The sequence below is a fragment of the Brachyhypopomus gauderio genome, chromosome 17 (assembly GCF_052324685.1).
Source record: "Brachyhypopomus gauderio isolate BG-103 chromosome 17, BGAUD_0.2, whole genome shotgun sequence".
Classification (NCBI taxonomy): Eukaryota; Metazoa; Chordata; class Actinopteri; order Gymnotiformes; family Hypopomidae; genus Brachyhypopomus; species Brachyhypopomus gauderio.
Genome location: NC_135227.1, coordinates 18,397,345 through 18,421,852, shown reverse-complemented (window position 1 = coordinate 18,421,852; position 24,508 = coordinate 18,397,345). Strand labels below are relative to the sequence as shown.

At 44.8% G+C, this 24,508-nt stretch overlaps 1 protein-coding gene across 3 annotated transcripts; it reads left to right on the top strand.

Moving 5' to 3' along the window:
• The first annotated feature begins 1,349 nt into the window (after nt 1-1,349).
• pcgf5a (polycomb group ring finger 5a) lies at nt 1,350-11,101 on the top strand. 3 transcript variants are annotated; one of them, XM_076978426.1, is made up of 9 exons: nt 1,350-1,520; nt 2,045-2,126; nt 2,679-2,949; nt 4,124-4,220; nt 4,389-4,444; nt 4,572-4,631; nt 6,482-6,633; nt 6,722-6,820; nt 7,239-8,558. In XM_076978426.1, the coding sequence occupies exons 3-9, from the start codon at nt 2,838-2,840 to the stop codon at nt 7,698-7,700; spliced, it is 1,038 nt and encodes a 345-aa protein (XP_076834541.1). In that variant the 5' UTR covers nt 1,350-1,520; nt 2,045-2,126; nt 2,679-2,837; the 3' UTR covers nt 7,701-8,558. The 3 variants fall into 3 exon arrangements, with proteins under 3 accessions (XP_076834541.1, XP_076834540.1, XP_076834542.1); XM_076978427.1 differs by lacking the exon at nt 2,045-2,126 and adding an exon at nt 8,567-11,101 and having other exon boundaries at nt 1,357-1,520; nt 7,239-7,328; XM_076978425.1 differs by lacking the exon at nt 2,045-2,126.
• Nucleotides 11,102-24,508: the final 13,407 nt, after the last annotated feature.

Below are 24,508 nucleotides of genomic sequence, written 5' to 3'. Positions count from 1 at the left end.
GCGTGTTCAACGCCAACCTGCAGGACGTCACAGGTGTTGCTTCTTCACCTGAGCCACGTGCACACGTTCCCGGGTAAAACACTCGGAACATTTTTGAATGTATCTACGTTCCAGCTGCACTGTCCAATCAGGAAAGAGACAAATGAGCTATGATTTGCATGCAGTAAGCAAATGCACGGTTAGAGATTGGAGGGCGGGGCTTTGAAGAATGGTCTTGGTGGGATTAACATAGGGCCTTTGGTAGTTAAATGACACAGACTAGCAAAGACTGTCAAATTGATTACAGAAGCTTTCATTGAGCTTTAGTTTTATGCAGTTTTAGTTAATTGCACATTATTTGAGTACTTTATGCATGCTTTTAAAATAAACTGGCTAATGTATGTGCTTATAATTCAAGTAGTGGTGTCCACCCAAATAATGACACAACGTACACATGGGTGATGAAGAACGGCACTTTGTCGCTCTTGTGACCCGTTGGAAACTGGGGGGAATTTAACTCGCTGAACAGTGCTTTCATTCACGAGCTTTTAGGTAGCTGTGCAAGATGTGTTGCACTTTTCACGCTGTTTTGAGAACGTCAGTGTTGAACTGGAGACGTATTACAACTGAAACGCATTTTCAGTAAGCACACAGCGGTAATCAGCTATTATAGAAGCTGGTTTTTCCAACAGGCATAAAGACTTGGCTTTAGGAATATGACATTTGCTTAAAATTACTGTTAAGGTTCGTCTTACATCCCTCAATGTTTCGTAGCCAGCGATGGGGCAACAGATTCACAACACACGGCTGTCAGGAATGAGTTGTATAGTTTAAATAAGGAAGACATCTATAAGACAGAAGAAATAAAATGTGTCTTATACCAACTGGTTAAGAATGATAAAACACGTATGATTGGTGTTCGGGTAACGAGGTACAGTGGAAACAGACTGGATGGTGGGGAAAGGGGAAACTATAAGATACGCAGGAAACAAGGAGAGGAGGAGGTTTGGGGGCAGAAATAATAGAATTAACAGACTGTTCAGACTGAGAATAATGAATTCACTCACAATTACAGGCCTAATTTTGTCTAGTAAAACAATATCAACACGGTAAAAGTTCATTTATGATCCACTTTTACATTTGAAAAAAAAAAGAACATCAATGAAAATAAATTTCAAATTAAACTTCATAAGTTTGCTTTCTTTAAGTAGTAAACAACGTTAACATTCATTAATATCACTGTTAAGTTAAACCCAAGGGAGAAAGTGAAAGCAAAGAAGAGAAAAAAGGAAAGAAAGAAAAAAAAGCTGGCTTCCTGTGATTGGCGGCAGCGCGCGAACACGCGCCGAGAGCCCCGCCCCCCTTGGCTCGAGCGGCGCTCCGTGTGCGCGTGAGCTGGGCTAGTTCCGTGTTCCTCGCCACTTTACCCGGAGCACGCAGCGCTGGGGCCGCTACGTACGCGAGGCAGCGCGCGATGCGAGTCCGCGGAGTTTTAACGGGCGCCCCCCGGTAGCGCGACGACGGCGACGCAATTCGTTTCGGTGAGTAAAACGTTGGGTCGGTCACGTTTGGCCGCCGTTTACGCACGCCAGCGCGTGTGGGCAAAGTTTGGGGAGGGGAGGGACCGTCGTGTTGTCGCAGTCGTATCGCGGAGTCGCCGTCGGTGCCTCCACGAGACGTCGCGGGCGTCTCAGCGCGCAGCCGTCACGTCTTGGGATACGTCATGGAACGCGGACGGGGTCCGCCGAGCAGCGCGACTTGAGCGCGTGTTGTGATTCTCGTGCGGGTGACGTCAGGCGGACCCTTGACGTCAGCGCTCTCGGTTCTAGGCGATGACATCACGGGACCGTCGGAGCGCTGGACCGCGTGCGCCGCGTGTAACACGCGTTTCTCTGTTTTATTTTTTTTTCTTACTCCATCACGCTTTTAAAGGGGCAAATAACGCCGTATGTTGCCCGTCGTGGACGGTGTCGGACCGTTTTAGACGAGCTGTCCCGTATCGCGTGGGCACGGTGCCGTTATTGTGTGTGTGTGGCTGGTTTATTACATAAAGTGTCTCCGCTAGGTCCGCCGTCCCGTTACGTCATGTGGAGTGAGTGGGCCGCGAGGACGTGAAGCGGTCCAGTAGATCAAAGCGTTTAACCTCGGTGAGACTTCAGTGGTTTTACCGAGCGCACATTCGTAATAACGCTGCAGTTACTGCATTGCAGGTGTTGTATCTGGGTTTTGGGGTGATACTGTTATTATTGTAGGAATGCTTTATTCTTTTTGTAGTGCTTATACGCACGTTGTTATTACCCCTGATAACTTTTAGTAAACGTGAGTGTGTGTGTGTGTGTGTGTGTGTGTGTGTAGAGAGAGGGAGAAAGACAAAAATGTAAGAACATCATGAAAGAGCTCTTGAATTGACCACTCCCACTGATTTCCCTGTTTGTCTTGACAGGGACTTTCCAAAAAGTTCGCGAACTTGGTTAACCAGAAAAAAAAAATTACTGACATCATGTCTTCCTGCAGACATGCAAAGTCTGACTCCTCAGACACCAGTTGTGCAAAATGTGAACTCTAGTTTTTACTTTATGTCCTGAACACAAGTGTATGCAACTGTAATGTGATTTTACACGAGGACCTGTAGTGCTGGTGATAGTGCAACATTTGACTTGTACCTAATACTTACAAATAACATATTATTTGTTCTTCAGGGCACTGCAGACCAAGAGGAATGATGAGTTTTAATTGGATAATCAAGTGCCTCACTGTGGAGGCAGGGACAGCATCACTGTGGCGGCTTCTCCCTGTGCAGCGGCTGGCTCTGTGACGCTGTAGTGTTTGACCCCTGACCCCATGACCTTTTAGTGAAGATGGCGACCCAGAGGAGGTACCTGGTCCGAGACTTCAACCGCTACATCACATGCTCCGTGTGCAGTGGCTACCTGATCAAACCCACAGCCGTCACAGAATGTCTGCACACATGTAAGTCGCCTTACGCACACCTTATGCACACCTTACACACACCTTCTGTCCCTGTGTAACCTCCACCTGCCCCTAGCTTTAACCTTGACCCTGACCTGAACCCTGAATCCTAACCAATCCAAACCCCAGTCATAACTGCCTCTGCATTTGTGAGTGTTCCACCTTGACTCTTCCTACAAACTGTGACCTTATCCTGACCTTAAGCATGAACCTGACCCTACTGCTGCTGACGGTGATCCACACACGTATGATTGACCCTAACATTAACCCTCACCTCTTCACCCATTCCTAGCACCAGTCTGTCACCATCAGTAAGCGTTCAGTCAGATTAAAGTCTGGCCTTCCTAGTCCCCTCAAATACTGTAGGCCAGATTATTATTAATGGTTTAGTTTGTTTTTGTTTGTTTAATTTTGCCCAAATTTGTCATGGCGACAACCTTCTATGGAGTGCAGTACATGCCTTGAATGGATACGTTGTTATTTACTAGTTTATAACGGAGTTCAGACATGATGGATTTGTTGTGTGCTTTCTGAACGGGTAACTTTAAAAAACTTAATTTCCAGATTCTCTGAATAGAGTGAATAACCCTACTGTATTCTTAGTATGTGGAGCTTCTGTTCTCCAGCTGTGGACACATGAACTCTCATTAGCATGAAAATGTGAAAAGATTAAATATCTCAAAGGGAAGCTATTAAAAGGGCTATATTCATCATTACAGGTGGAATTAGAAGCTTAACTAAAGTACCTGTTCGGGTGCTGTGGAGGTGTTTCCTCTGCAGCGTCTAGCCTAGTTTTAATTCTAATCCTCCATCTCCTCTCTCCATCTCCCTCTTATAGACCCTCTTGGCACCTTCTGTGTGTGGTTGAACTCTGAAGTCACTCGCTCAGAGGTGATAAGCCAAAAAGCCAATTAGCCCCTCATCATGTGTGCCTTTCACAGCACTTTTTGGGTAGAATACTCCAAATTAGCCCTCACCTGAACCAGGCTTCGCTAGACCCAACCCCTTGATATAAGCCTCACCTCAGCCAGGAGTCACTAGATTCATCAGTGCCATGGAAGTGTAGCAACTCAGACCACACCATGCTCTCACGGGGTCATGGGGGAGATGTGATTGTCACATGACCTCCTACAGTTTTCAAATATGAATCTTGTCTGTTTCTCTCTCCCTGTAGTCTGTAAGAGCTGTATTGTCCAGCACTTTGAAGAAAGCAATGAGTGTCCAGAATGTGGCATTCAAGTCCATGAAACCAACCCTCTGGAGATGCTAAGGTGACACACACACACACACACACACACACGCACACTCACACACACACACACACACACACACACACACACACACACACACACACACACACACACACACACACACACACACACACACACACACACACAGTATGTAGCTCTTCATTGAAAATTATATTTTTCTCTTGTTAGGTTGGATAAGACATTGGAGGAGATCATTTTTAAACTTGTTCCCGGTCTTCGAGAGAGTGAGTTATGAGTTACACTGGGTTTCAATTAATGTGTCATTTTTAAACAATGCACAGTAAAACTCGATAACATGGTTGTGTGTGAAATTCATGTTTGTTGTTGTTGCTATTTGTTGTGATTAACTAGAGGAGGAACAACAGGAAATCGATTTCTGGAGGAAGAACAAGTCCAGAAGCATTGGTGACGGTGAGATGCGAACACTTTGGGGTTTCATCCTAAACCTGTGGTTAACTTCAGTAACCACAAATAAATATTACAGTGTCACAAATTACAGTGTCAAAAATGTAAAGATGGAATTTTTGTAAAAACAAACAGACCAGAACACAGGACGACTAGAGAAGGGTTGGTTCAGCATTGCTCAGGCATTGTGTGAACTGAGAGATCATTAGAGTTGGAGTGTCTGCTGTGTCTTACTGGAGAGATCAGCGCAGAGTTGGAGTGTCTGCTGTGTCTCACTGGAGAGATCAGCGCAGAGTTGGAGTGTCTGCTGTGTCTCACTGGAGAGATCAGCGCAGAGTTGGAGTGTCTGCTGTGTCTCACTGGAGAGATCAGCGCAGAGTTGGAGTGTCTGCTTTGTCTCACTGGAGAGATCAGCGCAGAGTTGGAGTGTCTGCTGTGTCTCACTGGAGAGATCAGCGCAGAGTTAGTGTCTGCTGTGTCTTACTGGAGAGATCAGCGCAGAGTTGGACTGTCTACTGTGTCTTACTGGAGAGATCAGCACAGAGTTGGAGTGTCTGCTGTGTCTCACTGGAGAGATCAGCGCAGAGTTGGAGTGTCTGCTGTCTCTCACTGGAGAGATCAGCGCAGAGTTGGAGTGTCTGCTGTGTCTCACTGGAGAGATCAGTGCAGAGTTGGAGTGCCTGCTGTGTCTCACTGGAGAGATCAGTGCAGAGTTAGAGTGCCTACTGTGTCTCACTGGAGAGATCAGCGAAGAGTTGGACTGTCTACTGTGTCTCACTGTAGAGATCAGCGCAGAGTTGGAGTGTCTGCTGTGTCATATTGGAAAGATCAGCGCAGAGTTGGAGTGTATTGAATAGTAGTCTGCTGTGTCTCACTGGAGAGATCAGCGCAGAGTTGGAGTGTCTGCTGTGTCTCACTGGAGAGATCAGCGCAGAGTTGGAGTGCCTGCTGTGTCTCACTGGAGAGATCAGCGCAGAGTTGGAGTGTCTGCTGTGTCTTACTGGAGAGATCAGCGCAGAGTTGGAGTGTCTGCTGTGTCTCACTGGAGAGATCAGCACAGAGTTGGAGTGTCTGCTGTGTCTCACTGGAGAGATCAGCGCAGAGTTGGAGTGACTGCTGTGTCTTACTGGAGAGATCAGCGCCTCAGTGGTATGAAGACTGAAGTTCTCTCTTTGTATTTTGCCTTCATTTGCAGCACCAGTCTGACCTCCGTCTGCATATTTAAATGGGCGAGAGGAGTCACGTGTATAGAAGGACCCTAAACGTTACATTTGAGTAAATGAGATCAGTATGAGTTGTTCTTTCCTGCTGCACGACTGCAGTATTTGAGAAACAAGTTGAGGAGTGAACATGCCAGATTTACAAGCCAGTAGGTTGTAGTGTTAAGATAAAGCTGCAAGAAGCTCACTAGCTCACTATTAACCATCAGCATTCTTCAGTGTCATCCACCCACGTGACTGCCTACCCAGTGATGTGATTAAAGGGAGAACACAGACACAGTGTTTTTATTTCTGTCCTCACTACTAACCAATTTGTTTGGCTGACAAACTTTGCTCCCTGCCTAACTAGCTATTGTATGTGTGCTGAGTTTGAGTAGTGGGACTCGGTCTGTGAACACGATTCAGTCTGTGAATATGAATTGGTCTGTGAATACGATTTGCTCTGTGAATACAACTCATTCTATGAATACGATTCAGTCTGTGAATACGATTCAGTCTGTGAATATGAATCTTTTTTCACCTCATTCACCTCGGTGAGCAAACAGTTCTCTCTTAGCATGTTGTCAGGATTTAGACCAGGATCTTCTGTGGTTTGGTCGTACACTCTTCATTAAAGCCTGTGTTTATCTCACTCAGAGGGTCCCAGGCCCAAGAAGACTCGGCTCAGTGAGGAAGAGGATGACAAGGATGAAGACAAGGGTGGTGACTACCACAGGAGTGACCCACAGATTGCCATTTGTCTGGACTGCCTGCGAAATAACGGCCAATCAGGGGAAAGCATAGTAAAGGTGTGTTTGTGGCAGTGTGGGGCGTGTGTGTGTGTAGGGGTGAAGGTTGTCTGTAAGAGAGTGAGTCATCCTTTTTACATTCCTACAGGGTCTGATGAAGAGGTTTATTCGTTGCTCAACCCGTGTCACTGTGGGCACCATTAAGAAGTTTCTCTGTGTGAAACTAAAGCTGCCAAACTCGTACGAGGCAAGACGACTGTTTCATCTTTCTTCAGTTCACACAACTAGCAGTTAGGCCTCGAAAATCGGTTCTGACCATTTAATAAAAAATCTGTTCTAGCCAGTTCGGGGAAAAAAACTAGATTTTTCCTTTTTTCCTAGCTGATGAGAGTTTGTGGAACTGGTGTGTTTGCTCGTGTGTTTATGTGTGATTTAGATTTTCAGGACAGAAAAGTCCTAGCAGTGTAGGAATACAAAGGGAAACGGGGTAGTGTACCTGTCAGAACCATCATCATGGTCCTGATGAGTCCTGTCAACACAGCCACAGGCTACATGGTTTAAAGTGAAACAATTTAAAACATTGTCTTTTGTTATTGAGGTTCTGGTTAATCTTCTTACATTCATATAAACATGTATTTAAAAATGTGTGTGTGTGTGTTTCCTAGCTGGATGTTCTGTGTAATGGGGAAATCATGGGAAAGGACCACACCCTGGAATTCATCTACCGAACACGCTGGAGACTGCAGGCTGACAGCGTGAGTGAGCGTACACGTGTGTGTGTGTGTGTGTGTGTCTGTGTGTGTGTGTCTGTCTGTCTGTCTGTGTGTCTGTGTGTGTGTGTGTGTGTGTGTGTGTGTGTCTGTGTGTGTATGTCTGTGTGTGTATGTCTGTGTGTGTATGTGTGTCTGTGTGTGTGTGTGTGTGTGTGTGTTAAGCACGATCTGCTTAAGTGGGCTCTGTGCCCGTTGCTCAGCTGCTGTGTAGAGTGTGCGTTCTTCCCTTGGATGTGTGTGTGTGTGTGTGTGTGTGTGTGTGTGTGTGTGTGTGTGTGTGTGTGTGTGTGTGTGTGTGTGTGTGTGTGTGTGTGTGTGTGTGTGTGTGTGTGTGTGTGTGTGTATTTTTGTTAACATGGTCACTGAAGCAAAACTGCATGAATGTAAAATTAATAAATCAACAGCCTCTGACCAGAAGGATCTGGTAATTAATTTAATCTTGTTTATTACTGTGTATTTCAGAAATGTAAATAATCACAAAGCTTATGTAAATTGTATTTGCAAAAAAATGTAATATGTGCCAAAGAAAAGATGCGGCCAGTTGACAGGTAGGATAGATAAGTGCGAGCGAGCGTGCGAGCGTGCCTGTCTCTGTGTGGTAGAGGGTGGGTGAGGGTCTTGAAGACTGTGAACAGCTGTCAGTATGGCTGCAGATACTCACATTTCTCTATGTACACACACACACACAGACACGTGAGACCTTTAAGAAGTTCCGAGAGGAAAGAATAGAATAACAGAAGTGAGAAGGGTCTTGAGGGTCCGAACTAGTGAAATCACCTAGTGAATGGAACGAAGTCTGACTTTTTGCATGTTCATGGAGGAAATGCCTGTGTAGTGAGTCTTCCTGGTCCATAAAAATGTAGAAGCAGATGTCTGTACTACCTTAACTCTGTACTACCTTAACTGTTCTACCTTAACTCCATTCTACCTTAAATCTGTACTACGTTTACTCTGTTCTACCTTAACTGTAACTCTTACAGCAATACAGCCTGAACGTTACATGACACGTGATGGCTGTGATGTCACAATGGCATCTCCCCAGCTGTAACAATCACCAATGATGCCATTCAAAAACGCAATTAAGATTCTAGAACTCTTCACACAGGACAGTTCAATTGCTCCTTGGTTCTAGGAGTCCTGGTTAGCTGTGTATTGAATTCCTGATTCTAACTGCCGATGTGTGCATATGTGTAGTGTGTAATCAGCCTTTTCCTCTGCAGGCTTACCCCATGGTTTTGGAATACCGACCCCGCATTGACTTCGGCTAAACCGAAAGCACTTAGGCGTTCAGGCATGCTCTGTGCTCCGAGCCTGACGAACTCACGTTGGATGGAGAATGTTAAAAGAGCTATAGACGAATGGATGTGCCTCTGCAGAAACACAGTAACTCAACTAACATGTCTGCACTCCTACGTCCGGCATCCCGGTTCACCCCTCCCCTTGTGCTTGAGTGACAAGGCTGGCTCCGCCCCCACAGCAACATACATGGCTCTTCCTTTAAGACTTTCATTAGCTTGCTGTCTCCATGACAACACGTCAGTGTAAAGTCAGCCCCGTTGGGAGTGGGCCAGATAGAACCGGCCTGTGATGGACAAGGCACTGAGACAGGCACTTCAGCCCACAGACGGCCGCAGGGTTGTTTCCAAAGGTCCCTGAAGTAAGTCGGGGTGAGCTGGCTGGTCTTCGGGAGTGGACGTCCCTGTGTTAGTATGTGTTTGTCCTGGCATGATGCCCTGTATCAGGAGAGCTCATGGTTCTGTCCTCCGCTCTTCAGACCTTCATTTAGGTCTATTTTTTCTTCTCTCTCATTCCATTCCCCACCATCACCTTTTTTTTTATCCCCCTCATATACACGCAGTCTCTTAACACACACACATTTATCTCTGTGATCTCTGTAATGGTATTTTCGGCAGCTGCCGGAGGTATTGATGGATCTCATTCGGGTGGGTTTCAATAGGAGGTGCACAGATTCCCTCCTAAACGCATGCAGGTCAGTGGAAGGAGGAACACCGTCTCCAAACAGCTGCTGTTTCACTCGTAACTTCTCCCTCCGTGGTACAAGATCAGTTATTAGTGCGGATTAGCCTAAAACATTACGCCATCACACATATTTTATGCAGGACTTGTGACTGTTTGAAGGGCAGTTTGATCGTGATCCAGCTGCTCACACATAGAAAACACACTGAACCATAAAAGGATTCCAGTGTTGAAGGTGGAAAGACAGAATTCACATTTTAGACTCGTGACAAGTTGCGGGTGGAGTAAATACGAATGGTTCTGCAAGCTCTGTGGTTTTATGGTGGTGCATCATAAGAACTAATTAATTACGTTCCTTTGCTGTGTTGGATAACGACGTCATAATGGCTGGTTCAGATCCGACCGAACCGATCAGGTCTGATGAGCAGGTCTGGAAAGTCGGTTGGTCGTCAGTTTCGTTACACAGTGTTCCACCACCTGGATCCACACAAAGCCATCTTGAAACCTGTTCACCATTCTTAATGCTCTTCACATTTCTTCTTTTTTAACATTCTAATTCTTCTTCTTCCTACCGATGATTCCTGGGTTTTTTATCTGGCTTCCATTTTTATCTAGTGTGTGACATAAAGCATTCTTCTGGAATGAGGTGACCACTTCTATAGTAAACCTGATTCACCAGACGTGAAGGGCTTGGTCCATGACTCTTTAGTGTTACTCTGAAACGCTGTCTGATAACAGAGTTAGGAGTTTCTTTCCTTGGTTGTGAAAGACACCTAGACATGAGCTCAGTGGTCCTCCCCTTCCCCAAGCCCACGCCCCCTACATCTGCACCCCCTCGCCCCCGGACCGGCCCGTCAACCCGCGTGCACTCATGCTCCACTGGCTCAGGTGCTGGACACTGGGACCGAAGCGTGAATGTGGTCTGGCTGGGTGACTCCAGATCCTAAGGTTCTGCAGGAGAGTCTGTGCTGACTTGTATGAGTTGATCGACGTTACCTGGAGGATCTGTTCTGACTCGTAAGAGTGGATCGATGTTACCAGCTACCTGTGCGCAGGCCCAGAGGAGGACACATGTAAATTAACTTCAGAAGCGGCCTTGAGCTCTGAGAAAGACAAATGATGTATTTTTGTAACTCAACAAAGCACTTGTGTATGTTTGAACCTATTATCAAAAGATGTTTTGGTTTTTTTTCCATAATCAGAGATGCTGCTTAGTTATTTATTATTCTATTTTTAAATGTGAATCAACTTGTCTGAGATGCATCCCCTGTAGACAGTAAAACTACACGAAGAGCGTTCGAAATGTATGTGACACGATATAATTACTATTTAATAATTATGAATATTAAAATGTGGAAAAATGTTGCTCTCTTTGCACGTTTCTTTTTACAGAATTAGCAGTTAAGCAGGAGATTTACACCCGGAGGGACTGAACAGACATACTAATACAAAGTCTAAATACTGGAACAAGACTGAAAAACCTTCTGGACTGAGCAGTAAAACGTTACTCTTTAATGGGGGATATTTGCATCCTTCTCTGATCACCATGTATTTGATAAGTTGTCATATTGATTGTTTGTACACTTGTTTCTTTTACATTTTGGGGTTCTTCGGTAGGCACTAAGGTTTTTTATTCACTTTCACTGTACTACTTTTTCATACGTAAACATTTTACTGCTTAATGACACATTTCTAAGACCGACACAGTGAGCAGTGCTAACCCTGTTAACCAAAGCAAAATAAAACAAAGGCAAAATAAAAGTTCAAACGCTGCTGTAGTGGACGAGCGTGACATACACATCTGTCCTCCCCCAAAAAAGACCCGCAGAAAGGGAAGGAGATCTCCCATTGTTCCCAGGACGAGTAACGTGCAGACGCAGGCGTCACATGCTCTGGATGCCTGGTGTGGGTACGTTCACGTCTCTGCAACAGCTGCCCAACCTCACAAGCACGGTGGATTACCAGCTCCCCGAAATCAACAAATGGCATGGCCGTTCTAGCACAAGTTGGTTAATGAGTTGTGGGTCTCAGCTGGACAGAATGCTTCTCTGCCCTGTCTTGAGAGGTTAAAGGTTAGGATAGGCGTGATGTTTATAGCATGCCACAGTTGTTTGTTTAGTAAAAGTAAAGTCACAAATATGTCCTCCAAATTTTGAGCAATTTGTCATTTTACAGAATGAGATTCAAAAGAAAAAGCGTAAAAATCATAAAAATCTACTCTCAGTAATTCTGGCTTTTACATATTCATACTCAAAACTTGCTCACACAGACACAGACACCTCACACACAAACACCCACAAACAGGAAGCTGGTCTACTGATCCATTTCCTGTTCTGATGAGCTGTGGTTTTCAGAGCTCCTTTGCTATGACTATCACACGCACATTCAGCCAGAACCGAGCTCACACTCCCCCCCCCCCCCCCCCCCCCCCATCACCAAACCAGTCCTAAAGGACACAAGTACTGCAGTGGCCGACCCAGTACCACTGCACCTAACCACTATAAACAGCACCAGAAGCAGTTGTGTTCATCTGTAAGCGAAACATCCAGCACTAATGACTCCTCGACAGCCGGCTGCTGTGTGCTGCTCTGCTGTGTATCTGAATCACCCGACTGCGGGAGCAGGTGTCTGCAGAACCAGCACAACTTTGTGGGCCACCTGTGCTGATTCCTGTTTGTCAGTGGTTTGCGTCGTCTACCTCAGGGATGTCCGTGGATCACCTCAGCGCCTTGTTTTTGCCCGAGTGCTCCAGGCCAGGTCAACTGTCCTCAAACGAAGTGATAACACACAGGATCAGCAGTGGCGTAATTTTACTGGCACAATAATACACGCGGGGCGGAGACCCTCCATCCCAGTGGCATTGTGGGAGTTGTTGTTACTCTGTCTTGCATCACTTTTCTGCGTCCTGGTTATTGGCCAGTTAGCATCTCCAGGCTAATTATATCAGAACCATCTGAATTCGAGTGAAAACCCTCCCTGAAGGCATGTTAACTGACTCATGCATGCTTTCATTTATAGATCTGTCACTGGCCTGTTATTGGAGGCCAGCATATACCCAGCAGTGCTGGAACTGATTCAAACTGTGACAGAAAGGATGATTTATAAATATAGCCTGTCTGTCTGTGTCCATGAGGTTGATGTCAATCATTCCTTCATATCTCTCTCTCTCTCTCTCTCTCTCTCTCTCTCTCTTCTCTCTGTTGTCATCACTCACTCTGTCTGGCAGTTATTATGACATCATGTCTCTCAATATGCAGTACACAACACATTTTCTCTCACTGATCTGTCCATATTAAGAGGTGATATCAATATGCACGAGTCAGCTTTGGCAATTATGTCATCCTCCTTGAGCAATGACATCGCTAGTGTAGCAAAGGTCAGCACAGCTGTGTTAGACTGCAACAAATGGTAGAGAAGTGTGTGTGTACATAAATAAATGAAGGTGACCCATTCAGTATGGAGGTGACAAGGTTGCTTCTATGACAATACTTAAAAGGGGCCAGCCAGGGATCCGAGCTGCATCTCAACCATGTACACCACTAGTCATAAGAAAACTACTATATATAGTCCCTGTTCTCTCTCTCTCTCTCTCTCTCTCTCTCTCTCTCTCTCTCTCTCTCTCTCTCTCTCTCTCTCTCTCTTTCTCTCTCTCTGTCTCCTGTCTCACCCCCCCCCCCCCCCCCCCATTTCTCTGGGTGTGTCCCTAGAAGAGACATATAAAAAATCCACGTGTATGAAAAGAAGAAACATTTAAATTATTGATTATTTTTCGATATCTATATTTAGTATCTTGGATTCGCAGTGATGCTGTACCTGGCCATGTATAAACATTCAGTTCTGAAATTACGAACACATGCGATACACAGTATTACTGGCGCCACCTTGTGGGCGTCTGAATATTTAACGACAATTACCCGTTTCCTTACCTGTAGCCAAGCCGTACAATAACGGCTGGATTTATCATCTTTGAAAACTTTGAAAATCTTGAGCAATGCTGACAATTATTTTCAAGTAAATGACAGAAACATTGTGAGGAAAACAATAATAGCCTACTTGAATATTTATACTTATACATTCTATTTTTTGACAGACTATACGGCTATACCATACTTGATATATCTAGCGATTATAAATCAATGGTAAACATTCCAAGTATGCATCATGAGGTTATAAAGCCCCTTAAAAGATCAATAAATATATATTTTTTTACCACCAAAAGGTAGTAAACAATATTAATGAAAGTTTTTTTTTACATTTTTATATAGTCACGTAAAATGGAGGTGACGTAAAATGAAGGTGCCCATGTTGAAAATAACTTTATTACAGAAAATCTGTAACTGAAATATCGAGACAACGAGGTGTCAGGATAATGATGGAGCCACGATGTGAAGAATAGTTATTTGATAAATGACTTATTGATCCTTTAAACAAATGCGCCAAGTATCTTTTATTAGGTTGATTTTGTTTAATATATTGCGCGAATTAATTATATGCAAATTTCTAGGGATGATTTGAACTTTCGATACCTGAATAATCCTGAACGTGTAGGAGACACGCGACCGAGCGCCAGGGGTCAGAAATGTCCGATGACCCGAACCCTAACCCATATGAGCTGCACACCCCGAGTCCAAACGGGACGACATCCACAAGACTAATATCCTGTGGGACCTGCAGATCCAGAGAGATAAACAAACATTGCCAAACATTGCGAGAGTGGACGAGATGTTGAAAACAGCAGCAGACGCAACAGACGTGGCAGTGATGGAAACGTACAAGTTGAGAAATAGGAAAAATTCCACAGACTGAAGAAGAAATGGAGAGAATGTGGAGGGGTAACACCATGGTTGTGTTAGTGGTGACGGGGGCAGTGAGGCTGGAGGCGTGCCTCCACACCCTCAAGGTCTTGGGCCTCAGGTGGAAGTCAAAAGATATCAGCACCCACTGGAAGGGTTGCTTCAACTCATACGAGTATGGGAACCTATAATGGAGTGAATTGATAACAATTTGATTTACGTTTTTAAAACGTCAAAGACGGGCGATATTCTGAATCCAACAGACATGAATAAGGCAGCCCGCTACTACAAATTCCCACAGTATAAACGCTTCAGTGTCTTTATGAATACATGGGAAAGTTGGATTTAATACTATTCTTTTTTCTTTCAGGTAGATTATGTATGTGACCTCTGTAAACGTTTCATTAATCTGTAGAGCCTATTTATTTGAGGTTTTCAGGCTGATGAAACCATACAGCGTCTCCCACTGTAGGCTACAGTAATACGGGACGTAGATCCAGTCAGACCTTCAGTGCAGATGAACATTAGTGGACCTCAGACAACATGACCACGGACCTGACCCACCATTACGTCCACAGAACACGGATATAGGTGTAGCCTACTGACACCTGGGTTATAGTCAACACAACACAAAAACCAAAATGTGAGCTTAGAAATGTAGGACGGGAAACTTCGAAAGGAGCAAACTATCTGAGAATGGTCATTAAGGTAACGCTGTGTTTCTGAGGTAATTGTACGTCTTTAACAGCAAACCAGAAATGTGATTTTTTTCTTCATTGTTTGCCTCTTCTAGCTCTGAATCCCTCGCACCTCCGAAGTTCAAAGTTTTTAACTTTAGACGTCATGTCAAAGTGGAGGGACTAACTTGTGTTTGAAACGTGAGAAGATATTAGGCTAATAAACAGCTGACTTTTTGATAAACGGTGGTAGATAATAGTTAATTCATTGACTAGAGACGAACAAATTCAACAGAAATAACCGCGGGATAATGCCTTGTACAGAGTTTAATGTTCGAGTACAAAATGTATTTGTAAAGTACCCAGTGTAGCAGTCACAGCCAGTTCCTGGACGCGGTTAAATATAACAGTGGCCTTTCCTCCGTGTAATGCTGCTGTTTGACTGCAAATGAAGGCTGCTTGATTTGTGACGCTTCAAGTGTTGTACATTTTGTAAAGTGTAAAGTTGTAAAGAGTAAACAATTTTATACGCCTCTGTGTTGCTGGGAAAATAATGTAGAACGATGATACTTGGAGACATTACAATTTAGCCTGAAATAATTGGAATATCCACAAATGCGACCATTAAAACAGCCTGTACCTAATGTAAGAAAAAATAAACTATTCAGATTTATTAGCAAATAAATACATTAACAAATTAAACAGACCCGATTAAACGTGTACCTGCTAAGGTTAGTTTTGAGTTCAACAAGGACAGCACGTGTGCCTTGAAGCATTTATGTCTGGAGTTGCTTGGCACTTTGCTAATGAACACTAGGGTCCTCTGTGCAAGGTCAGAGCTGAGTTAGGTCAGCGTTTATCCTGACCAGTGAACCCTCGGGTTTGTTGACGTGCTGTTAGAAATGAGTAAGGCGGATGAATGGTTCTGTGTCAGATATTACCTGTGTGATATATAGCATATTGGCCTGTGTAACAGTCATGGACGTAATTTTGATTTCAAAAGTGGGGGGGACATGGATTCGTAGCTATTTAAATATTTGGTTTTAACCGTAAAAACTGGCGGGACCAAAGCCGGCTTTTGAAAAAGTGGCCCCCCCCCCCCAAAAATTACGTCCGTGGTAACAGTGATCGTACATGCATGTTCGTTTCTAAATGTTTCTGCTTTCATCTCCTCAACTGTCCTATGGAAATGCCTTTAAAATATAAAATGGGTTGGAGATCTTGTTGTGTGTAGCTGTTAACATGCAGGATGATTGTGTTAATGGTGGCCTTACATGGATTTCAGTGAGCCTGCGTAGGCTCGGTAGAGTGGTGGATCTGTAGGAGAGATGAATACATCCAGCTACATACAGACCTTTTAATTCCCATTACTACATACTGAGAATGTTGAGCACTGTGGTGTTGGCTTTTAATCACCACCTCTTTTAATCAGACTCATCCATTAGAGGATCCAGTCTCGATGTGCACATAATTACGCTTTATTAACCCACTGGACATTTAGTGAACCTTTTTAGAATGCTTATGCAATTTTAGTACAAAAATTTTAGATATTCAATATTAGGAATCAATCTGAGTCCACCTACTGATCTTTAGAGGATCTCTTCTTCAACACCTGCAACTGAATATCTTGGAGCCTCCATTGGCTAAAGTCTTTTCATTCTGTGGACTTAAATTATGTAAAATAATTTTCTTTGCTTAAAAACCCATTCCAGTCTTAAGCTGTGCCTACACCAGGGGGCGACAGAGTATTATGCCCATTTTGTTTTGGCACCGTGACAACAGTTGTCTGATTTTCCAACAGGCTTTGATTATTGCTTTAGTCCCTTACAGAAAGTCCACTCATGGTCTCTGTATCCTGGTGGATTTTGTAACTTTTTGAAACTTCATATTTGAGTGAGTTCAGTTCTGTCTTGCAGCGGTGTTGCTCTTTGGGCCGTGTGACAAAAGCTTCTCCCGTCCTGGTGTATATCTAAATGAATCAGACTCCTGCAAAACCATGGAACCACAACCAGGACTTGGACCACTGGAGTGGACAGGTGCCAGGGACGTGGGTGTAAGGAAGGACACCGTCTCTCTGCACAGTGCCAGAGGGACAAGCATTGCATAACCATTCTGTGTCAAAGACTAGCCAGGTGTGTGAGGTTATAGTAGGAGGCAGTGTCGTGTGTGTGTGTGTGTGTGTGTGTGTGTGTGTGTGTGTGTGTGTGTGTGTGTAAGAAGAGGACAGAGGACTGCTAGTTTTGGCTTCCCGTGTAGCAGACGTGCCAGGGTTTGGCTGCTGGTTGAATAAGAGTGACATCACTGCCAGACTGAGACTGGCAACTCAGACGACTGTCCCTGCCCTCACGACTGTCCCTGCCCTCACGACTGTCCCCTGCCCTCACGACTGTCCCCTGCCCTCACGACTGTCCCCTGCCCTCACGACTGTCCCCTGCTCTCACGACTGTCCCCTGCTCTCACGACTGTCTCCTGCTCTCACGGCTGTCCCCTGCTCTCACGGCTGTCTCCTGCTCTCACGGCTGTCTCCTGCCCTCACGACTGTCCCCTGCCCTCACGACTGTCCCCTGCCCTCACGACTGTCCCCTGCTCTCACGGCTGTCCCCTGCTCTCACGGCTGTCCCCTGCTCTCACGGCTGTCCCCTGCTCTCACGGCTGTCCCCTGCCCTCACGACTGTCCACTTCTCAGACAGCTGCCTACTTCTCATGTGGCTGTCCACTGCTTTTATGACGGTCCTTCTCAGACAGCTGCTCTTATGACTGTCCCCTGCTATTACAGCTGCCCACTGGAACCAACAAGAACATGCTGTAGAACCTAGTACTGTTCCTTAAACACAAAGACTGCCCAGTATGCATAAATACACACATTTATCCTGAGTGCCGGAAGGTCTTGCTGCACTACAATTTCATAAGCTTCATAAGACAACTAAATACAGTCTTCTGTGACATTCCTCGTTTGATTAGGTAGGGCATTGAGACATCAGTGGAAGTGTGTGTGTGTGTGTGTGTGTGTGTGTGTGTTTATGCCATTCAAGCATAAAATAATCCGTTAATTTATTATTCAGTTGATAGTAATGAAGTCAAGTCTTTTCCTCGGTTTGCATCTTCTCACACCAGTATCAGCCTCCCTCACAGCATTAAACTAAAGCCTCTCACGACACCATTAAAGAGGCAAACACTTCAGACCACTTGATTAACCCCTTAAACACCCGGTATATTATTAATTCATTAATCTCAATGCATATCATTCAGCAACTACATGGAACAGATATGACATGTTTTAACAGGATTGGGAGTGTGGAATGACTTGTACTTTCTGAGCTTTAAGGGATTTGTGGAAGTTCTGTTTTCTCACACTCTTTTATCACTCTTTTATCACTCTTTGCCTCCTCTGATGAGCCCTGATTTCTGCCGAGTCATGCTGATGAGAGGATTGTCTAGTGCCGTCGAGAGCTTTGACAACTTGGCTGCTTTTCTCAGTTCTGCTGCAAAAGTTGTGGATTCAGGACACGGTGTAAGTGGGTTTTACATTGGGGAATTGGAAATGCTTTTGTGGAGGGATTTCTGGTAGAGCCACAGTGAGTCAATGGAAGTGAGATGGTGCAGTGCAGGAATGGAAGCGGTTATCTGACCCTCCGAGCGGCCGTCGGGGCGCTGCGCAGAAGGGACTAGTGATCAGGATGGAGTGCGTGGTGAAGTTCTGGAAAGACCTTCTACAACCACCAGGATTCTCATACATGCTCTAGAGTTGAGCTCCTGTTTCCTGTTCCATATCTGACATTTACAAAGTCTTGTACTCTCATGCGTGCTCTACAATACTGTTTTATTTAGTGAAATTAGTCAGTTTGAATAAATACAACATTTCTTTGTTTAAACCAATGAAAGACTTGCAATATCCTAAAGTTCATAGACACCTGTAGCAGTAACACCAGAGTGTGTACGGCTCTAACGGGAAGTGTGATGGATGGAACAGGTGATGGTGGAACAGGTGAGCGGGATCATCAGAAAGGGGGTGATTGAGATGGGGGCGTGGTTGTGGTCGATGATTGGCAGGATTCTGTGGGTGTGTGAATGCACGTGTTCTTGGTTGACTTAGCTGACCATATGTCATCCACTGCTGTAGTGAACAGGTGTAGCTTTCAGTCAAATACTGAGCAGAGAAATGAGAAGAACCAGAGGTCTTCAGACCAGGATGAACACGAAGATTTCCTCTCTGATGCTGGATCACTGACCGTACGTCTTACCAATATGTTTAGCACCGGGTTCACCCAAGATGTGGAAATGACTGGCTGTAAGTTCTATGTTATCTTCATTAAAGACCCTGGTTCTGGCTTTGAGCCCATTTGCAGAACCCTTCATTTAAGTATAATTTCAAAGAGTAAAGGAAGATTGGACCCATAAGGGAGACTATGGAGACGTAAGCTGGGGTGTCTGAAACCAAGTTGCCTGGTTGTGCTATTGATAGATGAAGTATCTCAGGTGACGGTGATCTAATCGTGGACATCACTCTGCTAACAGTGTCTGGAGGAGATGGGGACAGTGAAAGAGAAGGACGCTGAGACAGGAGGAGACGTTGAGAGTGAGCATTTCGTGAGCCCTTGGTCTCATTGCTTATGTGATGAAGTTGTGCAGCAGGGAGCCTATCTGCTGCTTAAGTGAATGCATTAATCATGAGCTCATCTGCATAAGCCCCGCCCACCCTGTTCTCTGGCCCTGATTAAACATGCAAACTCACATACTGTGTGAGTGTCCGTGACGCAACCTCTCTGAGTGCATTGGTAATGAGGATCGGTATGGGTACGATCAGAATCTCTCTGCCACTTGGACATTATTGTTTTATTATATTATTGCTTGTATTGAAGCTGTTTCAAAGGTCTTTGCAGCTCTGAACTTCAACTATGTAGCAAGCCCTACGCATTGTAGTGATTTATGGATCGGTACGTTAAGGGCTTGGTGGGGTTCCAGGATGGAAACTAAACTCTGTGTGTTTGCTCTCTCCATGTGTTATATAAGAGTGGAGACGTGTCAGTCATCGGGTGCCAGTGGCCTCTCCACTCTCAACCACTAGTTCTGTGTCTCTCCTGCAGTCACGTAAACAACACTGCAGAGTGCCTGCAAACTCATAACTGGTAATAGTGATATTTATTGATGAGTTGTCTGATTAACCAGTGCAAATACATCTGAGCATTTCTGCACCACTGCTAATAATCCAGGCATTCAGTTAGCACTGAATGGCACTAATGTTCTTAATTTGGCTGCTGAATTAATTTGTGTGTGTGTGTGTGTGTGTGTGTGTGTGTGTGTGTGTGTGTGTGTGTGTGTGTGCGCGCGTGCACTTGTGTGTGTTTATCTGTCTGCACACGAGTGAGTGAGAGTAAAAGTTCAGACTCTGTGTTTTGAACAACACAGTGACCTAAATAGACTTTGGAACAGTGGAACTTTGCAGTGTGTGGGTGTGGGGGTGTGTGGGGGTGTGTGTGTGTGTGTGTGTGTGTGTGTGTGTGTGTGCGCGCGTGTCTGTGTGTGTGTGCGCGCGTGTCTGTGTGTGTGTGTGTGTGCGTGTGTGTGTGTGTGTGTGTGCGCGTGTCTGTGTGTGTGTGTGTGTGTGTGTGTGTGTGTGTGTGTAATTCATGGTCAAAGTATCCCAGAGAGAGAGTGATACAGAGTGGAGAGTGCAACACATCTTGTTCTGCATGTTGTCTTTGCTGCAGGTGCCTGGTGTACTGAATAACTAAATATTTTACCTGAGAGTGCTTTACTGTTATTGACACACACAGCTGCTCACTGCCAAGATGGCATGACTCCATGGAATCATTTTTTATGTTACTTTCGTCCTGTTATACAACCCTGTTATGTGGTTAAGAAAACAGATCAATAGAGCAGGTTGTTATATCATCTGTATGCTGAAGCACTAATGAATAATACTCCTGATTCTGGTCTAAAACAGGCCTTATGTAGTATAAACTACCTAACTATTACATTGAAGAGTCTCACAGAGCAGTGACCGCTACACTGCACTGATAGTAAAATACTGATGTAAAATGACCATCACATCTCCTCACATCTCCTCACATCTCCTCACAACTCCTCACATCTCCTCACAACTCCTCACAGCTCCTCACAACTCCTCACAACTTCTTACAACTTCTCACAGCTCCTCACAACTCCTCACAGCTCCTCACTTCTCACAGCTCCTCACAAATCCTCACAGCTCCTTGACCTGTGTCTGTTGTAAAGGGTTAACCCTCTTTTTTCAAATATTCCCAAGGGACTTGATCACATCACACCTGTTATTGGAACTACGAAAAGGCCACGAAATGATAAGCAAAAAAATCTGTGGACAACGCAAAATGAAATCTTTGGAGATCCATGATTTATTCTGTTTGCTTTGCGTTATCAGACGGTTTGCGTTATCAGACCCCATGCCCCAAGGCCAGTGGAACAGGCCGGCAGCTCCATGAACGTGACAGTGAACATTAGCTTAGTGCAGCGTCCTTGGCAGGAGGTAGAACCTCAATCCAGCCAAATATCTGAACGAGGGCTTGGAACAAACTATTTATACCATCACCATCCATGCAGCTCCAGGCAGAGGATACGTGACATCTTGTTCAATCTGCGCCTGGATAAATTAAAGCAGTTATAAGTGCAAAAGCAGGTGATGACAAGAGTCAGGACGAGAGTGTCTTTGGTCGCCTTCAGTACACAACAACAGACCAAGTTTAAATGAAGACTGCTGGCAGCCAGACTGCCAGGATCTCAGAGACGTTGTGGTTTGTTTCATTATTCATAACAAAGTTGCTGTTATTGGGGAAGGGAAATCACTGGATGTTTGGATGAGATTCGTTGTGTTTGACAGGATCTTATAGGATCTCAACATTTTGCCTTTCACATGTAAACATCCATTTTCAGCAGTAGGATGCCGACCAGAGTACTTTGGTTTTCCAAGCAGAGCTGTGTCTTTGTATATCTTTCTATATCTATATCTATATCTATAATCTGGGTAAGGTCTCCTATTCCATCTGCAGTCTGGGTAAGGTGTCGTATTCCACTGTTGAAACACCACATGTTAAAGACTCTTGCGATGCAGAGACCCAATGCACCCAGTGTGGAAACAAGGTTTGACTCTGCAGAGAAAAGTACAGTTGATCCAGCAAGAGACACAGGACCAGGATAAACCAGATAAACCAGAATAAACAATGTTTAGGAAAGGTTTCTCAAAGAATACATATACTTTATGAACCAGCTTCTATCCTTTTGTCAGATCTTTGCTCTGTGTATGTCCGTTTCAGAAGATTTCATGTCAATGACTGAATAATTATTTTTTAATAATGAAAAAATAAACAACCCACCAAAGAAACACATTACACTGGGCAAGAATCTTTGAGCTTAAATAAGACGTGTTTGATTAGGATGTTTGCGAATTGTGAGCAAGGTTGTGTGTGTGTGTGTGTGTGTGTGTGTGTGTGTGTGTGTGTGTGTGTGTGTGTGTGTGTGTGTGTGTGTGTGTAATGCATGCCAAATTGCTTGCTACCATCTACTGCATGCCACTATTCTATCAGGTTTCTCTGTATGTCTGATGTATGGCTGAATGAGCTCCAGTGATATCGAGACTAGAAAGGTCGTGACCCCTGCCACTCCACACACCTGTGAACACTCTCTACCTCACACTCTGTTCCACTGCCCAACACCCTTCACTGAGCATGTGCAGACTGAGCACATGGGCAGAGGAAGGGTGTGGCATCTTAAAGAGCTGCTGAGGCATTGACATGTTCCGCTCAGATATGTTCCCAATTAGAGTGTGTGTGTGTGTGTGTGTGTGTGTGTGTGTGTGTGTGTGTGTGTGTGTGTGTGTGTGTGTGTCCTATAAAAGTGTAACACTATAATGTCAAGTCGTTCGACTGGATTATGCTGTGGTTGCTTTTTTTTGTAGGGACAGTTACTTCATCTCTGTGTATTTTATTTATGTATTTGACTCCCATTATCACATGTCCACGTGCTGAGTTCATCATGTCCATGGGTCACTGGGTTTGTGTGCGTGTGTGTGTGTGTGTGTGTGTGTGTGTGTGTGTGTGTGTGTGTGTGTGTGTGTGTGTGTGTGTCCTCAGGTGGAGTGTTAAAATCCCTCTTCACCAAACACAACAGTAGACCGTAACGGTTACGACAGGTACATCTTCCCTGCTCACAGTCTTGGCTAACTAGTTAAATGTATTGATGTAATGTTAGCCCTCCTCACGGTGAAAGAAGCCTGATGCTTGGACATCTTGTTAAAGTGAATTATATTATATTCTATATTATATGATATAGTATATTATGGCTTGGTCATATGATTAACGATGAACATCCATTCAGTACATCTACATCAAAGTGGATGAAAGACCGTGTTCATTTGCGTGAGATGTCTTAACATGTACAGCTGTGTAACATGCTTGGCAGGAGTTTATCAAGCTAGCACGAGCGTTTCTTTCCTGTCTGAGGTCTGAGGTATGTTTTATTATTGAGCATCCACGTACACATATTTTTAAGTATTGTGCTACTCGTTTGTAACACCTGAACATTTTCTGCGCTACACCAAACCAGTCATGCCGATGTCAGACGACGCTGCGGGCCGCACGGCGTTCATCACGGTGTCTCCAGACTCCTCTGGGTCTGTCACATGTGGTCAATGTGAACCTGCTTTCATCTGTGGAGATGACAGGGCACCAGAGACAGACCTGCCAACTCTGGTGTTCTCTGGTGAACGTCAGTGCAGCTGCGCGGTGCTGTTCTGTGACCTCGGGTCCCGTTATAGCACACCAGACCCTAACGCCCCCCTCGTGGAGTCTGGTTCTGACAGATTGGTCAGACAAATGCGCAGCTGCACGCTCCTGGAGGTCTTCATCTCTGTCAGCGCTCCTCCTCTTCCTCCTCGCACACAGACGCCAGTCCTGCTGATGGGTTGAGTCCCTTCTGAATCCCTAGCCCAGCTCTCCTGGTATCTCCATGCTCCTGAGACTGTGCTGGGAGACCCAGCAGAACTTCTGGTGACTACACGTATCGATGTGGCATCCTGGACGATCTGGACCACCTGTGCAACATGGATGAGCTGCCAGGAGTGAGAAGTGAAAACCTGCAGCCCTTCAGTAAGGACGAGGGAGAGTAATAGTGTTTGTTCTCTCTTCTTTCTGGGCTGTGGGGGTGTGGCATCTTCAGGGAACCTGTTGTCATCTTCATTTGCACCAAATCAGGCGAAACTGATACTGACTCCCTTATGATTTCCGGCTGGACGGATTAATATCCCTGACGTTTAATCGACTCGATGGTTTAGTTCCCCTAATTCTTTTGAGCACAGAATCACTAGTGTTCAGCTTTCGCATTGAAAGAAACAACCATTGTAATCGGTGTGAATATGGGACATGCTAGCTAGCATACTTGTGTTTACTGCAAAGACAAAATGTGTTATGACTGAAAAATGAGATTCTTCTGCTAGTGGCCACGTGGCACGTGATGCAGGTGCCATTACTGAGTTGTCAGCCCACCCACAGGGTACGTTAACAGTGACAGGTCTGTGTTACTATTGGATACCATCAGCGACTATCACAGGGCTTTGACTTCACAGACACCTCTACCTCTCTCAGACGTTCTGAACTTGGTATATACTGTATACTGTACACAACACTTTTTACTATATACTGTATACAGGCTCATGTAGTAGTATGGAGTATAGTGTCCAGTATGCAAC